The sequence below is a fragment of the Notechis scutatus genome, chromosome 1, assembly GCF_049901735.1.
Source record: "Notechis scutatus isolate UNSWTSFEM ecotype Mainland chromosome 1, rNotScu1.2, whole genome shotgun sequence".
In the NCBI taxonomy this organism is placed as follows: Eukaryota; Metazoa; Chordata; class Lepidosauria; order Squamata; family Elapidae; genus Notechis; species Notechis scutatus.
In genome coordinates this window covers 288,140,462-288,159,365 of record NC_142009.1, presented here as the reverse complement: position 1 = coordinate 288,159,365, position 18,904 = coordinate 288,140,462, and the positions used below count along the sequence as shown (strand labels likewise).

Sequence of the window (18,904 nt, the reverse complement as noted above, 5' to 3'; positions counted from 1 at the left end):
AACCAAATGGATACAAATACAGGGCAGTCTGTATGTTAACCACAATTTTGTTTCCCTTTAGAAAACATGTGGGTACAATATCACATCCAGCCCATATTGAATAGAACAAAGTAGTATGCCTGTTAGCCACATGTGATAAGATGTAAACATACCAATTACATTGTTGGACTTTTGCAATTTGCTAAATCAAATCAATACTATGAATTAGCATTTTGTTAATCCAGCTGGTATTGATTTTGAGGAAAGCCAAACAGCATTCTAAATTTACATCAAAGGATTTAGTCAAAGTTGTGTTCAAATGTTTTTGTTTTCTATATGGATGTGGTATTTTTATTGTGTGTGGATGTAAAGAAGAAGAAAGAATTTGACATAAACACAGCTATCATAATTTACCCTGGAAGTTAAACCTGAAGGTATAATTTATCTGAATACCCCCTGCAACAAATTTATAAAAAGAACATTTGCTGGAGACATTGGCTCTTCCAAATTACCTGATAGCAAACTATCAGGAAATAAAACATATCATTTTATTATTGCTACCCAAACTTACCTCAAAGGAGGTTAAAACTGGGAAGATTGAAATTCATTCTTGAAGCACATGGTCAACAATATATAAACACTTCCTTGCAACAGACTTATTTCTAAAATCTGTTGTAAGCACAAACATCAGCTCTTAAATTTACAACCAGGTAAGTTTATTTTACAATATATTTGTGACAAACTGGTATTGACCAAAGATCTGAATTGTTTACAAATATAACAGTTGCCATTTGAAACAATTAAAAAGTTCCTCTAAATATTAAATTTATACATGATTTACTTTTAAACAGGTCCAAGAAAATATTAAAACTGAAACAATAAACTGAAGTCAAACTAGAACCACTTTCTAGACCTAAAGACTGGAAAGTCTCCAAATTGTATCATGCTCCATTAAAGTTCTTCACAGCAGAAAAGGAGCTCTCATTCTTTTTAGAAATACTCCAGCAAATAATGGTCAATCAAGTCAGTTTATTAAGGCCGCCTTTACATGTTATTGAATCCCATCATGCCTTTTATATTTCCAGCAGCACCCTGTTGAAACTGGCGCATCATTGACTGCAATCCTGCCATGCCACCTGTAATGAAATATTAAACTTAAATGTAGGCACCATTAAAATTTTGGGCTAGCCTTTTATATTTTTTATTTTAACATTCATATAAAAACGGTAGCTTTTGTAAAGAACTAAAAAAACTAGGTCCATGCACCCCAAATTATTTTTCTACTGCTTCTTAAATATCAATCATTCATGTCGCATTCAATATCTCAATTCAAAAACAATTGCAAAGAACATTTAGTGGAACAATGAAGTGCCCATGCAAACTAAAATGCATAAAGGTTTCTAGAGGTTTCAAGAGGTTGATAAACTCTTGTACATTTTTTGAATCCCAGACATTATGATACATAAAATGAAATAGGGGAAAAAAAGAAACCACTTTAAAAAGTAGATATGGTACATATTAAGAAAATAGAGAAAAATAAATGAAACCATAACTGGTGGGGGGGGGATGTTTGTATCTAGCTCTCAAATAATCTAGTTGTTATAAGATCTCAAAGTAATGCATAATATCAAGGCAATCTTAGTTTAATTTATTTTCTGAAAAATGTTGATTTTTTTTTTCCATTCCAGCATACTAAAATGTACTGCACCATAAATATAATTTTGTCATTGCAAAATGGCTGAGTTCAGTCTCCGAGACATATAGATGGTAGTCTTTAAATATTTTATTAAACTGTTAGGAAGCAGTACCTTTCCAATCCACTCTTGCAGCAAGAAAATAAAAAATATAATTTACCCATATGATGAAGAACTCTAGGATCCATCATCTTTGCCATCTGTTGGTTCAGTTTTGCCATCTGGGATGGATTTACATTCTTTGACATATCACCTCCTTAAAACAAAGAAAAAGTAGAGAGGAGAGAAGAGAAAAAGAACAGTAATGAAGTATTTCAAATAGCCCAAAGCACACACCCTGCTAGGGAGAAGTTTTCTGAAAAGGAGCTCCAGCACAACGTTGAAAGCTCGGATGACTAAACCTCTGATCATGGTGACCAACCCAGACTGGATCCTACAATATTATCCTGGGACATGTATACAGTATTCGCCTTCATTAATATGTTAAATTAATGAAAATTCTCTTAAGCCTCTTCCAATTGATATCTGGCAGCGAAGCATTTTAAACATTCTGTAGGATTAAAATCAGGCTCACGGTCTGAGTGATTGCTAGAGAAAGCAGTTCACACAAGTGATGTACACAAATATTGCAGCATTTCACGTGTTTAATGTCAATAATGATAGTTTTCTGCAGAAATGTCATAAATGTATGAAAATACTTTTCTTTCTGCAACAAATTTGGGCAGATTAGCTGTCCTTGTTATTTCTAGAACTAACTCTACATTTCCACTAAATATGTTAAGAGCTTTTCAAAAGATAACTTATACGTACCAAATTTTAATACAGTTACAAATTATAAATTAATTTCTAGAATTTATGGGCTACATCCATAAATGACTTATGTAGTAAGTCTCTTTTTCCTTTCCATGTGCCTCTTGGTTAACCAATTTTTATTACGGTCACGGACCAGCATTACATGAATCTGCCCTGTGTAGGATAATTCAATCTTTTGGGGTAGATATGTGACAAGTCCTGAGGGACAGTAACAAAGAAGACATTTGTTCCACCACTAAATGCTGCTTTTCAGCAGATGGATAAGTTCTATGAGTCTAGTATTAAGCAACTGAGTCAATCCAGAATGCCCAATACAAGTAGTCCTCTACTTACAACCACAACCAAGCCTAAAATTTATGTTGCTAAGCAAGACAGTTGTTAAATGAGTTTCGTTCCATTGTATGACCTTTCTTGCCACATTGGTTCAATGAATCACTTCAGTTGTTAAGTTAATAACATGGTTGTTAAGTGAATCTGGCTTCCCCATTGACTGCTGGTCAGAAGGTCGCAAAAGGTGATCACATGATCCTGGGACATTGCAACTGTTATAAATATGAACCAGTTGCTAAGCATCCAAATTTAGATCATGCGGCTGCAATGGTCATAAGTGTGAAAAACGGCCATGTCACTTTTTTCAGTGCTGTAACTTTGAACTCAACAAATGATTGTAAGTCAAGAACTATCTGTATATGCAGGTATAGTAGATATTCAAAATATGCATTGATTCTTACCTTTAAAAAGTCCTTTAATGCCTCCCATCTTTTTTACCATTTGTGCAAATTTTGTGTACTGCGTCAGGAGTTCTTGAACGTCTCTAGTTGAAACACCAGAACCTCTTGCTACTCTTTGGATTCTTCCTGGTTGCTTACTGAAAACTTTGGCTCCATCTGTACTATCTAGTTCTATAATTAAGAGAAGCCATGGATAATAGTGTTAAAAAGTCAAGATGTCAATTTACAGATTTTCTAAAAAATACAAAATTTACAGATTTTCTAAAAAATATAAAATTTCTCTCAAAATTCTGTACCTGATTGGTACTGTTTTATACCTTATATAAGCTATAAACCATTTTTAGAAATGAAGCAAATATTACAGATCAATATAATTAACAAGTTTGTAATTAAATCTGCTGAAGAATCTATATCTTCTGTTTGAAGAAAGTTAAAGCATCGGTTGGGATTTAATTTGTATTAGTGAAGTGCCTAATAATGAAAGATGGGGTATCAGATAAAACTGATACCCTATTCCTTTTCTGCAGAAGCAAGTCTATACACAGGTTGGTTCCCCCCAATAAGCGAAGGAAGCCTTCTAAGCCATAGAAGGGAAAATCTGAATCCTGTTCAATGTTTAAATCATAATGAATCGCAAAATGAAAAATATACAAATATATATGTTTTGGATTTTTCATTATTCTGACAACAGCATAAACAAGTTTCAACCGTTCAGTTATGCTAGAAATATTACCTTGATCATTCATACTGTCCATTATTGTCATCAGTTTTTTTAGCCGTGCCATTGATTCCTGTTCATTGCCTTTACTCATGAAATCTGTTCCAAAACCAGGTATCATACCCTGTAATAATTTCAAAAAAAGTGTTAAAAGTCACTTCAAAGTGAATATTAATGCATTGTGGTTTTTAGGTAACTAATCTTATTATAGTTACCAATATTTGACTGAAGGGCCCCATTTTCATGATGTTTTGGAACTGTTCATACATATCCCTCAATGTGAATTGACCTGAGTGGTTAAAACATTAAATTGTAATTATTAAACTTGTACATTGTAAATCAGATGGTTCATCCCATCTTTCAAAACAAAATGGACAAGACAATTAAACTGCCAAACACTGCTATATTATCAAAGTTTGGGGCATCGCTTACCATGTTTTAGTTTCTCAATGAGAGCCTCATTGTCATCTAATTTCAACTCATTGACTTTATCTATCAATCCTTCAATATCTCCCATGCCTGTAATATAAAATATATTTCTTTAACAACTGAAGCGAGCCAGTACAACTCAGAAAAAAAAAATTAAATTTAGCAATTAATTTTTTTCAGTGAGCAATACATACCAAGAAGTTTACTGATAAAAGGCTGCGTTTTAAAAGGTTCAAAATCATCTATATGTTCGCCAGTTCCAATAAAAATGATTGGACTTTTAGTTGCAGCAACTCTGTAGTGAAACACAGGTTTATACTTTTGTATCTTGTCCTCAAAAGGAAACATTTAAGAAAGGAATAGCATATACCTCTTGTGCATTAAGCTTTTGAAATTTGAAGTATTTGCTCAACCCTGATAGTTTAAAAACTCAGTTTTTCCTCCCTCTATCAACAAAATACAGCAAGCGGTGAAGAGACAATAATTCTTCGTGCTTCAGTTTCCTGAAAAAAGCAAAGCTAAAAGAGCTGAAAACTCTTATCATATGCAAGATCAACTCTGTCTTTTCAGAACTCTTTATTTTATGCAGCTGTTTATAAGCATCACAATGTTGCTGGGCCCATTATTAAGTAAAAACTACTTACGCACTCAATGCTCCACCTCCCTTGGCATGGCCATCAAGTTTTGTCACAATTACAGAAGCAACATCAACTTTATCTTTGAAAGCCTTTGCTTGAGCTTCACAGGCTTGACCAATAGAGGCATCCATCACATATACTATATTATCTGGTTGCTGGAAGCAATGACACAAACAAAGGGAAACAGAAATTAGGAGCTCTTATCCTTGCTCCACTTCAAAGTTGTAATAAACTGTAGGGCATGTTAAACATCTAACAGTGGTATACTCGTTTCATTCAGAGAAATGACAATGATTTGCGTCATGAAAATGCACATTTGTTCTAAATTTCAATGATTTCAATGTAATGATCAAATCTCAAGCAAATCTCATTTGGGAAGCACTTTCCATGTAGTAAATAAATCCAATATTCAATCCTTTGTGTCTTCAGGTGTGGGGAGAGGAACTCCTTGCCTCCATCCTGGAGAGCTACTGCCAGTTGTTGTAGGTGATTTGACCTAAATAAAACATTTATCTAATTCAAATTTTGGTTCTATTTTTAATTTTTAGAAACATGGAAATCCTACTTCGTGTTTGTATGTTCATAGTATATTTTACTCTACAGGCAGTTCTTGCTTATAGACCTTGGCTGTCAAACTTGTGGCCCATAGTCCAGATGTGTCACTCTCTGGCTATGGCCATGCCCGGTTTAGCGAAGGGGGGGAAAGTCACGATACATCATGTGATGCCGCCATGAGTTTGACACCACTGTTACAGACAAATCGCTTAGTGACTGACTGTTCAAAATTACAATGGATCTCAAAAAGGTATTACAACCCAGATTCAAAGTTCTAATGTCTACTGTCCTCTCACAGTTACATGATCACATTTTGGACACTCAGCAACAATTTGTGGCTGTTTGCATCATCCTGCAGTCAGGTGACTACAATTTACAACATTTTTTTTTTTTTGCCAGAAACTGGTGATTACTTCTGGTAAACACCAATTTGTGAACAATGGGTTTGCTTAACCACCATGGCATTCACTTAATGACCACTGCAACAACATGCCACAAAATTGGGATGGTTACACAATGACCCACTTAATGATCACCTTCCCCCTGCAATTTCAGGCTCAATTGCAGTGATAAGTCAAGTACTATATACATTAGCAGTTTTCATACATTTATAGTAGCATCAGTATAACGAGTTCTGTGTTAGCCTTTGAAGAGTGGCCATTTTGAATGAGTTAGTTTCTTTACAACTGTTCCAAATTCAAATAGAAATGAAATGTTGTTAATCCTTTGCACCCATTTTGTAGTCCCACTGAATGCAGACGATGAGTTGGGTAGCATATATATTTAGTCATTAATTAGTTGGATATGCTTATAAACAAAATGCATTATATGCATATTTTACATCTGATATATACTGAAGATCTTAGTATATAATCTTAGAACAGGAAATGATTCTATAATTTCCTGATAAAAGAATAATTGAAAATACATTTCCAGTTCAATAGCCTGTTGGCCATATCCAAATGGACTTTCATTCGTGTATCAAGATTTCTTTTCTCCATTCCACACCATCCCAAATTTGCTCCAAAAAACCATTATTTTTCTAGAGCAGATTTGTGAGGCATGCTGGCAAATGTTCAGCAACAGATACTATATTTGCTTACCATTCAGGAAGCATTGTAGTTTGTAAATTCTAGAATAACTTTCATTCAGCATTATCTAAACAAAACTTACTATGGCATTAGCAACTTGTAACATTTCTTCAAACAAAGAGTCTTCCTGCTTGTGACGACCACTTGTATCAACTATTATTATTTCAAAGTTTTCATTCTTAAATTTGTCTACTCCTTCTGAAGCAATAATTACAGGATCCATCTCTGTGTAACTAGTTAAAAGAAAAATGCATACTTAAAGTAATATGAAGTTATAAAATTACTCAGAAGCAGGTGATGAGCTACATAATGGGGAAAACACGTTTTATCACTACAGGTAAGGAAGGGGAGATCCATCATGTTGTGGTCGGAGATCAGATAGCTTAGACTAGTGAGGATGAACCTTTTGGGCATCGAGTGCCCAAAGTACGCACGCCAGCCCAAAATGCAAGGTGCCCCCCATGCATGCACCCACTCCCGTGCATGAATCTGCACCCCCGTGCATGTGCCCCACCCCAACACATGCAGAGACCCAAAGATCAGCTAGTTAGTGGGAGGTGCATGCATGCATGGTGGAGCTGAGCTGGGGTGATGGCGCACATGCCCACAAAGAGAGCTCTGCGTGTCACCTCTGGCATGCATGCCAAAGGTTCGCCACCACTGGCTTAAGTTCATTGTACCAGTCAAGAATTACCAAGGAACATGTTCTGAATCAGTGATCCCCAACCTTTTTGACGCCGCGGCCCGGTACCGGCATCAGCTGGGCGCCGCGGCCCGGTACGGCATCAACTGGGCGCCGCCATCTTTTTGATGAAAAAGATGGCGTCGATGCGCGCTCCTCGGTGAGCTTTTTCGGTAGAAAGCCATTTCTACCCGGAAAAGATCACCGAAGCTGCGCCGCCATCTTTTTGATGAAAAAGTGCTTCCGGTGAGCTTTCTACCCGAAAAGCTCACCGGAAGCACTTTTTACCAAAAAGATGGCGGCGCCAGCAACCAGCGGCCCGGTAAGACTTGTTCCGCGGACCGGGACCGGTCCGCGGACCGGCGGTTGGGGACCCCTGTTCTGAATGCCCCACTAGTTACCTCTATCTCTACTGTTATTTCTGTTAATAAGCTGATAATCAAGACTAATTTAATTAAATGAAGAATTCCAATAAATTTCATTGATTATTTTACAATTTTTTACCACATAAATCAACATGTATTTATGGCTGGGTGGACATAGCCAGTTCAACGTCACTCATATCGGGAGTGCTTATGGTGACCCGAGCACTCTGCCAGAGAAAATGGAACTCAGGAGGGCCATGCGCAGCCCTCCTGAGCTCTGTTTTTGCTGGCAGAGGCACCACTGGCCGGTCCTTTGCTGTTTCCAGGGTGGCCCCATGGGCCAGATCTAAGCATCCTGAGTTTGACACCCCTGTATTAGAATGTCCTGTTTCAAGCATAAGACTGAAGTTCTGAGCGTGAAATGGGGTAATTTCAAGCTCAAAAATTTTTCAAACCATTTTGAGAATGCTCAAACAAACCTGCACAAGTTTAGAATGATTATGTTTTGTGGAATTACATCTTTGAAACAGTTTGAAATCAAACATCCCTGCATTATGGTAGTAAGAAAGGATTTGACGAGCTTCCAGTTTGCAGGGCTTTGGTGGCAGGCAGGAATCCGCAATCGTGCACGGTTTCTGCCTGGGCTTGCCGCTGGAGCGTCCTGAGCCAGCTGGCTTCAGGGCTAAGCCACCCCGTAGAGGTGGTGAAGAGGGGGGAGATTCCAGCAGGGTCGAGGAAAGCCGCATCTTTCCTCCCCAGCTGGCTAAACTCCCTTTCCTGAAGGCGGTAAGAGCGGCGGTCAGAAATGGCCGCCTCAAAGAAGCCTTCATCCGGAAAAGAAAGTGCAGGAGGAAGTTAAGAAGTGAAAGCTTTGGGTGACCGGGGTAAGAAGCAACAAATAAGGTATCCTGGAATTTAAATTTTTTCAAAGATACATCACTCCCAAAGAAGATTCGGAAGCAGTGAATGAAAGTGAAAAGGGAAAGTTTTTGTTTTTTTTTCACTCTCCTTCCTTACGTTGACAGCGAAGAGAGATGAATGAGAAATCGGAAAAATCCGCTTTGGCATCAACAGGTAATTAAACTGGAAAATCAAATGCCAAGGGGACAATAAAGATTTCTGAACATTAAAAAAAAATTATTTTTGCTGTAAGTGGGAAGAGAGAGGAAAAGAATAAGAGCAGGATTTGGAAGGAGAAGACTGCCTGGAATCCAAAAGAATCTAAAGTTAAATGTTAATAAGACTTCTAAAAGATACATTTTAACTGGAACTTTGTAACTAAATAGTAACCCCAGGAAGAGAAAGTGAAAAAAAGAAGAAAGTGTTAAAAGAAACAGCTTGTGTGTGTTTGGATTGCTTGGTGACCTTGGGACTTCTGGAAATTATATTTGAATGATTAAAAACACTTGGGTGGTTGTTAAAAAAAATCTTTTTACAATGGCATCACTTGTGGATGAACTGAAAATGGAATTTAAAAAATATAAAGAAGAGGAACAAGAAGGGAAGGGCTCTCTTGGCTCCATTTTTCAATTTTTAGAAATGGCGATTTGTACCTACGAGAAACTACAAGAAAAGACCGTGCAACAAGAAGATTGGGACAAAGAAGAAGCCATCTTTAATGAACAAGTAATTTTAGCTGGGGAAGAAAGGGGAAAGGGGGGAAAGAGAATGGAGAATTTAAGATCTAAAAAAACAACCAAAAAAGGGAAAAATAAGGTGAAAAGTGGATATAATGTTAGAAAGCAACAGAAAAGGGGAATACAGAAGAGGGAAATGGAGGTGGAGAGACAAGGGGGTAAAAAGGGCAGAGAGAAGAAGCAAGGGAGGAAGGAAGGGAAGAGAAGCTACAAAGGTGTGGAGCAAGATGTAAAGAAACAGGACTTATTCAGAGATAATGGATAAAAATTTAACGGAAAAAGCGATTCTGCAAAGGTACATAAGATTGTATGGTTATATTTGTATTAGAAATAATGTTAGAAAATTGGAAACAACATATGATTAAAAAGTGGGATAAAATACTCAGTGTAATTCAGTGAAACTTTTGTGAACAAAATAAATGAAATGAAATAAATGAGAGAATTGAATTAGGAAGGAATGGGAACATTTTAATTACACAATGTTTTAAAATATAAGTGAAGTTGGGGGGGAGGGGAGTAACTATGGAAAGTTTATAAGTGTTCCCATAGAAGCATGATACCTATTTGAAAAGTAATGTGTAAAATGTTTAAGATTTAAATGAATATTAATATTAACGATAGAATTGAATTGGTATGGATTGTTGTTATAATTATATTATATACTTATAATTTTTTCTCTTTTTAAAATATAGTGTATAGCTTTAGAATGTACTAAGCAGAATCCGAATGGAAGTTATGTATTATATTAAGTGTTATAAATTTAGGGGAAAGATATAAAGGCGTCATACTCCAATCAGTGATTACAGGAGAAATTTTGTTTAATGAGAAAAGATAATAGACAGCTGAAACAGGACAAAGAATATAAGTATAATGATCCGAATTGAAATGAAATAAATAAATAAAATAAAATTAAGAAAGTTAAAAGAGGGGAGAAGCTATATAGAAAATGTAGAATGGTAATAAGATATGGAATGGTATATAAAAATGAGCATGAAATTGAATTTGTGTCTGTACGAAGAGATGTAACCCGGGATCAAGCTGCTTTCAAAAAAAATGTTTTATGTTTTTATGTTTTGTTTGTTCATGTTTGTTTTTAAAAATCAATAAAAAAAATTTTTTTTAAAAAAAGAAAGGATTTGACAATAAAACTGAGTTTTGCTCTTTTGAAACAATATATCAAATGATTTTTTTTGTATTTTTTTCATAGACAAGCAGATATTGGATATTTTTCAAATTATAAATGTTCACTGTTTGCTTCTTTAACTAAATAATTTAACTCCAAAATGTCTGATATATATTGGTACACAGACAAGCACATACACAAATTTAAGAATGCTTCACATAAATATGGAATATGATCTCCATTCCTTATTCCATAAAAACTGCTGAGCTTGATAAACAGAGGTATTTTGAACTGTGATATACACAAATTAATTTCAGTTTAAGACACTTTGCTATAAAACTTTTTGAAGATCTCTGATAAATATTAACCAAGACAATATCACAATGAAGTTCTAGCTTTATCCAACTCTGTCTATGTAGTGAACTTCTACAGAGACTATCTCAAAACTAGATAATGTTTATATTTATTAGGTATTATACATACCTCCCATAAAATGGAATTCTTGCTTTTGTGGCATTCTGTTTTAACTGATCAAAAGCACCTAGAGAATACAAATATTTTTAGCCATCTAGGACATACGCATCGATCAAAAATGAAGTAACTAAAAGTAATTAAACAATGTACCTGCTCTGTAAGTGTCTGCACATATCAAACATGTCTTCCAGCCTTTCTTTTGGTAATAATATGCCAACTGTTAATTTAAACAAAAACAATACATAATCTGACAAGCTATTATTAAAAACACTTTGTTTTCATTCATTTGAAGTTGCATATACAAAGAATGAAGTATCTATCCTCTATTAGCTTCTTTAAGGTACAGCCAATTACAGAACTATAGATCTATTCTGTTTACTACCAACTATTTATTGTTCTCATGCTCTACCATGGTCCTTTTATCTTGTCAACTTTGCCAACTTGTAATACAAGCAAAGTTTTTGTATTTTATTAAAAACATCTAATAAATTATAGATATCTGGATTACAAAAGTCTTTCAGTAAAATCTGACATATTTATTACACATGGCCAATGAACCATGTAGAAGCTCGTCTGCATCATCAGCTATATATCATACTGAATTGGAAATCATATAGTTCATAATATTTTCAAATTTAAAAAGAATAGCTTTGTAAGGAGATAACAAAAATGTAATGTGGACCACAGTGGAATACATGATACCTTTGAGCACGAGGTTGTTTTGCCACTTCCTTGCAAGCCAACAAACATGATGATATTTTGTTTTCCTTTTGTGGGTGTCCAAGCTTTGACTCCAGGATCTACAAGCTGTAAGATAAAATGCATCATAATTTCCAGAATCACAAAATATTTACAAAATCTTCGGGTTTTGTTTTGCATATTTTATATTGCGTATTTTCCAGTATCACTTTTTCTGCTCAGTTCCGAAAGTCAGAAATCAAGGTTATATTATCCTACTTTCTGCTTCAATAACATACAACCAGAGAGCAATGGAATAATGAACACCTCTGCCCCATAGGACACTTCCAGTCCTTCACGCTCCTCAATATTATATTGCTGCTAATGGCAATTGCAGTGCCTTTAAGATTCAAAATAGATTGCCTTCTTTCTTCTCCTCTTTGTCTTTAATAATTTCCGTAAAAGAGATACAAAGATGCCAATACTGTGTAACATTGACCAGAAGAAGCCAATCTGAGGAAACAACAGTTCAATAGCAAGCCTTATTAATATTACGCATACCCTATAATTGCAACAGATTCACTTTAAAATGGCCATGCATTTTCACATCGATTATGAGATTGATAAGAGGGCTTGGCTGGATATTCAATTAAGAGAATAAGAATGCCTAGAAAGTTTGCCTGTATTACAGCTATAGGTTAGAAGCCAATACCTTAATTTTACCTTAACAAGTTCTTTAAAGACGGCATGTTGGATCATTTTTCTTTTGTTGAGTCCAGAAGCCATTTCTTCAAGGTCAATAGCAGATCTATGTATGGAAAAAGGAGAACATTATTAAAAGATGACTTCAATGCCCCACTGAACTAATGTAAGTTATGTTCCACTATTATATTGAGGATCTGGGGTAGGTACTCAATATAGAGTAAACTATGCCCTTCCTTAAAAATCCCTGAATATTTATTTTATTATTTCATATGATGGTAATTTTTGTCAAATAGGGACAAAAATGTTCCCTCAAATCAAAATCAGTTTCTGATCACTACAAAATCCATGTAATTTTATGGCAACAATACAGAATTGGTTGGCTACTGCTTCTTCCAGCAGGGATTTCAACTTCCTACTGTAGCCTACAATTCTAGAGTTTTCTGACAACCTCTCATCCCAGTTTCTCTAGTTTTTGGTATAATTCGACCAATGTTTTCTAAACTTAACAACTTTAAGATGTGTGGACTTCAACTTCCAAAATTCTTTAGCCAGCATCCTTTTCATTTTTTCAGTTTAAGCATTATTGCTTAAGTGAATCTCACTGTACTTTGTATTCCAGCTTCCTGTTTATTTTTCCTCCAGAAGATTGGCCCAATGTACAACGAATCTTATCTCGTCTTCTTTCTCAAGGAAGCATTCTGATTTTTAATGTTAGTTTTAGATACTACTGTTAACCTTCTTGAAATTTCATATGTACTGTTTTGCAACATGTAGAAAACATTAGAAAAAATATACAGGTAGACCTCACAATAGTACATTTAATGACTGTTTAAAGTTACAACACATAGAACAAAGTGATTTATGACCAATTTTCACCATTTTTTAGACCATTGCAGTATCTTCATGGTCATGTGATAAAATTCAGACACTTAGAAACTGACTCATATTTATGAAGGTTGCAGTGTCCCGGTGTCATGTGATCACTATTTGCAACCTTCTGACAAGCAAAGTCAATGGGAAAGCCTTAATAATCAACTTGGCAACTACAGTGATTCACTTAACAACTCTAGCAACAAAGGGGGCAAATTAATTTAATAAATGTCTTGCTTAGCAATAGAAATTTTGGACTCAATTGCGGTTGTAAGTCGAAAACTACCTGTACAGTAAATAAAAAAACAATTGTTCAGCTGAACATAATTATTTTATATAAAATTGTATCTACATAAAATTATATAAAATTAAATAACAGTTATTTAAATAACATAGCTATTTAATTTATATAAAATTGAACTTATTAGTCACAGCAATTCAAAACTTTACATGTCCCCCCTTTTAGAGTGGTAACACTAGCAAAATAACACTAACAATATAAATAAACTTAACACTTCGACATAAAGATAAAACAACATTATTCTTACTTGGCTTGGTTCACTTACTTGACATTTTCTCTTAGTTGTTTCACCAGCTTAATGTTGACATCAGCTTCCAATAATGCCGTACAAACTTCTTTTAGCATAGCATTTAAAACCTGAATGGGCAGAAGGACAATACAAAAAATGTTTCTATGCAATTTATCTATAATTTAATGTTCACAATTTATCTTTCCAACGAACATTTTAGATTAATATTTACTGGTTGAAAAATAATATAGAAAACGATGAAATTTCATATGGTTGAGCATGGTAGATATAGAGGATTGAGAAATAGATAAAAATTTAAAAAGAAATTAATGAATAAGAAATAATATGAATATCCCTACTATAACTACTACTTAGCAAATGGCACCAATTCACTGAATTTTGTCCATTGAATTTCACATGATGATATATGGAATCCTTACTTTATTACTTTAATATAGGGGTCTTTTTTATCAAACCCAAACTATTTTTTTTCTATGTATCTGCCTTTATTGTATCTCATATGGAAAATTTACCTACCTCTTCATTGATAATGGTAGCATTGCTCAGGGAGCGTAATGCTGAGGTAATTTTTCTCCCAAGATCTGCTAAAACCATCTTGACAATAGATTATGCTCAAATACGACCTGTGAAAAGACATAATATTGCTGAAATTATTCTTCACAAGCTAGTTTATCCTTCATATAATAATAATATAATAATATAATAATCAGTAATTAGTAGAGAGACAATTGTTCACTAAGTCTGTTCTGAAATTTCAAGGCTCACTTTTCCAGTCCCCCAAAATTTTATGGTGTGTTAGGAGACTGGAACAGTGATTTTTGAGACTTCAGTCCCCAAACATTCCATAAAATCATAACAGAACCTCGCATCAGTGCTTCAGATAACAGATAACAGAAAATCAGAGTTGGAAGGGACCTTGTAGGTCATCTAGTCCAACCCCCCTCGCCTAAGCGGGAGATCCTACACTATTTCTGACAAATGGCAGTCCAATCTCTTCTTGAAGGTCTCAAATAGGCTTCTATTCCAGAGAAAGGCATAATGAACCTTGTACTCTCAATTTTACAACCCTGGAGATCCACCCATGTTCTAGGTATGGCACTCCGATTCTGTTTCATTGGGAATGTTAGAAGAAGTACAGATCATCATCATCATCATCTTCATCATCATTGCCATCGTCCCATCTTTCATTCAACCAGCTGGATTCATCTCTTGTTAAAAGCTTTTCAATAAAAAAGAGCCCCATTCTTTTGAGGACTAAAATAAATGTAAGTTAATATAAACTAAGATTGCAATTGTATTTTAATGAATTTATTATCTGTATTAGAAATATGTATTTAGATTTAATATTGGCCCTATTCAATCAGTGGGGAGGGGGAGATACTATATATGTTTTATATATATATATATATATATATATATATATATATATATATATATATATATATATATATATATATATATATATATATATACACACACATACACACACACATATACATATGTATGTATGTATGTATGTATGTATGTAAGTGTATATATATATATATATATATATATATATATATATATATATATATGTGTGTGAATGTGTGTGTGTGTGTGTGTGTGTATATGTATATATATATGATCTTTGGTTATTTGGGTTTCTCCAACTTTAAATTGAAGTATCTTGGCAATGACGTTCGGAAAATCTCATTCATCATCTTCAGGCTTGTGTCTTGCTTTGTGCTTCTCGAAAACATATATATATATATATATATATATTCCTATATATATACTATATATATATATATATATATATATATATATGGCTGTGTTCATGATTGGTTGGGGGTACATATACATATACTCACATACACACATACGATAAGCATACAAGCCGATAGACACAAGCACACACACATGACTATATACATATACATATACATATATGGATCAAGATATTTCAATTTTCTCCGAGAAATTGAAGTAAACAAATCCACATACAAATACCCGAAGTCTCATTCATACATCATAGGCATACATACATACATACATACATACATGTGATACTATGCACACACACACATCCTTTTACACAGCTAGAGACAGAGAGAGATTGAGTGCAAGCTATAAACAAACAGATTACAAGGCTGGGGTTGGCTGCAAGCTCACATTACTCCGAGAAGCACAAAGGCTCTAGAGATAAAGAAACCACTGCAATAATTTTCTATGGAACATATAGAAAATATCATTATTCAAGCATGAAACCTTAAAAAGAAGAGGACACATCAGCCATAGCCCTTCTTCCAAGGTTGCCACATAGTTATCTATATTTCCAAGAGCAAGACTGGAAATTAAAATAGTGCTCAGTAGAGGCTATCTCATAAAACACAATTATTGAAAATATAGAAACCTAATTGTTTTCCACCATTGCTTGGTTCTGTCTTCTGATTTGTAGAAATATAGCAAATATAACCCTTCCTGATCCTGTAAAATGCTCTGAAAATATACCATAGGAATTTATTACAGGAAATCAAAACTGCTTGCATTCTGACAGCCACAGAAAAGCACCATATAGTGCACATAATTGAGATTCTGTCTCCTTTTACAAACCATAAAGTCTCCTTGAGCAGGATGGGTGGCAAACAAATTTAATACAATGCTCTATTCTTGTTAATATAACATGTCATGAGTACCATGAATTATGACTTCTCAGAACTAAAGTAATCCAATAGTAACTATATAATAACAATTTTCATCTCCAATATAAGAAATTGATGCTACAACTTGCACTGTTGGCAATTTAAGAGGTAGACTACATTGGTTAAATTGGCAGCTTTTCCTTCTAGTTTCAAAATTAACTTATCTATTTTATATATTTATTCAACTTATATGGCTGCCCAGGCAATCCAGTAAATAAACTGGCCTTCAGCTGTTAAGAGCTTTAATCAGCACTTTAAATTGCACTCAGAAGCTTACTGGGAATCAGTGCAGTTTGTATTGCTTTAATATGATTCCCACCACCCACTGTAGTTCTGAAGTGCAGTTATTGGAGAATCTCTTTCCATCCTCAGTAAGAAAACAATGGAGAACATGTCAAATTTGGTTAAAATAATTTGACAGCAATATATGTCAGTTTAAAGGGAAGTAAAGTTCCCATTTCATCAGAGTTTGTAATTCCAAATACGTAATCCAGCATTTGTTGATCATATTTTTGGGGGAAGAAAGTAACTACCTCCATGGGTTATTTGTCATAATAATATTTATGACTTTATAGCCTGTTAACTGATACCCTTTTAATACCTGCAAACTTTCATTAAACAAATATGAGGTTGCTCATCTAGCTGAATAATTAATCATTAGAATTCCTTAATTAACTGGAAAAGACTAGAAGGAACTATAGAGAAAAAAATGAAATCAGAATAACTAAATTTCAGCTATAATTCTGTAACACTTTTAATTAATAGGCTTCAATGCAAGCAAGCATTCTTACAATTGCACTGCTAATTATATCAAGCAATATGTGGAAGGGAACCTGTTCTATTTGCAATCTGTTTAGTTTAGTTTGTCATTGCACCTCATACAATGAAATCAAACACCATCTTCAGTGCACATCATGACCATGACCATGACCATGACCATGAAAATAAATACAAACACACATCCTTCACCCTCCACACATTGAACCGAAAACCCCCGACACAGCACCAATACTGGTGAATACAGCAGAATTCAAAAGAGCTACTGCCCTGGGAAAGCAGCTGTTTTTCTGCCTATTTGTCCTTGTTTTTATTATTCTGTACCACCTGCCAGACACTATTTACTGTTACTATTTTGTGAGCTGCTTTAGGAGATGAGATATAGTTTAAATTCCTATTTTACTCATTTACAGGATAATTTAAACTAGCCACACATATAACAATAAACAATTTCAGATCATCTGCATTGTTGCTCTAATAATCTCTTGACCAAACTGCCTGAATTCAACAATTAGGATGGAACAATTTGACCGTGTGACAGCAATTTGTTTAAAAAAACTAGAATCTGTACAAGAAAATATATATATAACTTATATAACTTATAAAACACAAATATTGGATGCGTCTGAACAGAAATCATAATAAGCAAGTAAAACTCAAATTGCCTATAATTGCACAAACATTGAAATTTAATCTCGGTTTAGCATACCCTGTGCAGTGCAATCCCAAGCCGTGTACTTATGGTATATCCCACTATATTATACACGACCAAAAAAAGTAATTGGATAAATCATGGTTAAGACGGTATGTGAACATAGCCAGTATACTGAATAACAGCCCAGACCAGTTTCTGATCATCAGTTTAGACACAAATATAAAAGGGGAGAATATTCATTTTTTTTTTAAAGGACTACTATATACCCGGCTGTCGTAAGAAAAGCATCCAGATTACTTGATGGGCACCGAGGATTTCAATTACCCCCTGAAGAGGCTTCAACTAGTGCAACTTGTGGCATCACTGCAAAAGCAGGACCTGCATTTTTAACTTCACGGGATAGCAGCACCTGTGCTTCCCCTCCGCCCAAAGCTTTGAAATGTGTACCTATGCAAAGGGGTAACCTGAAACAGTCTGGAGGGGTCTCACATTTGCGGACTCGGGTTACCGAAAAGCGACCAGCCTTCCAACGGAAACCTTACCGAGAAACGAAGCGGCGGCCTAATTTGGCCCCGCTCTGAAAGCCACACAACAGTCCGGGTCGACTTAGGGGGTCCCTCAGAAAGCCGCTAAACCAGACCCGACACCAGGAATTGGCATCCAGACAACTAGGAAGAGTGTCACGTCACCACTAAACAAATCAGCTAGTTATCATCCTTCCCCCTAAGACAAACTCTGCTTCCGGGTCATCTGTGAGAAACGTCCCCTTTGAGGAAGGAGTAAAATATATACAGATGTACAAAAAGGAAGAGGTGCGCGTTGGCTTCAGCTTCCGAGTACACGTCTCTTAGTTGAAAACGGTTGTAACTGTATATCCGTATAAATCAGGGACCCCCAAACTTGACAACTTTTAAGACTTGTGAACTTCAACTCCCAGAATTCCCAGCTGGGAGTTGAAGTCCACAAATCTTAAAGTTGCCAAACTTGGAGACAGTCTATATTTTGTTGAAGCGTTTTGCAAAAACGGTTTATATCTATCTGGATCAAGCAGTGCC

General features: G+C 35.0%; 1 protein-coding gene across 2 annotated transcripts; it reads right to left on the bottom strand.

The window, feature by feature from the left end:
* Positions 1–673: 673 nt before the first annotated feature.
* SRP54 (signal recognition particle 54) lies at positions 674–18,542 on the bottom strand. 2 transcript variants are annotated; one of them, XM_087951826.1, is made up of 16 exons: positions 18,392–18,542; positions 14,250–14,356; positions 13,749–13,840; positions 12,331–12,415; positions 11,632–11,736; positions 11,080–11,146; positions 10,939–10,996; positions 6,731–6,881; positions 5,009–5,157; positions 4,559–4,659; positions 4,368–4,454; positions 4,151–4,224; positions 3,951–4,059; positions 3,218–3,388; positions 1,834–1,929; positions 674–1,115 (listed from the first exon to the last, which is right to left on the bottom strand). In XM_087951826.1, exons 2-16 carry the CDS (start codon positions 14,325–14,327, stop codon positions 1,024–1,026), a joined length of 1,515 nt encoding a protein of 504 aa, XP_087807952.1. In that variant the 5' UTR covers positions 14,328–14,356; positions 18,392–18,542; the 3' UTR covers positions 674–1,023. The 2 variants fall into 2 exon arrangements, with proteins under 2 accessions (XP_087807952.1, XP_087807953.1); XM_087951827.1 differs by lacking the exons at positions 13,749–13,840; positions 14,250–14,356; positions 18,392–18,542 and adding an exon at positions 12,920–12,998.
* Between the last annotated feature and the right edge of the window lie 362 nt (positions 18,543–18,904).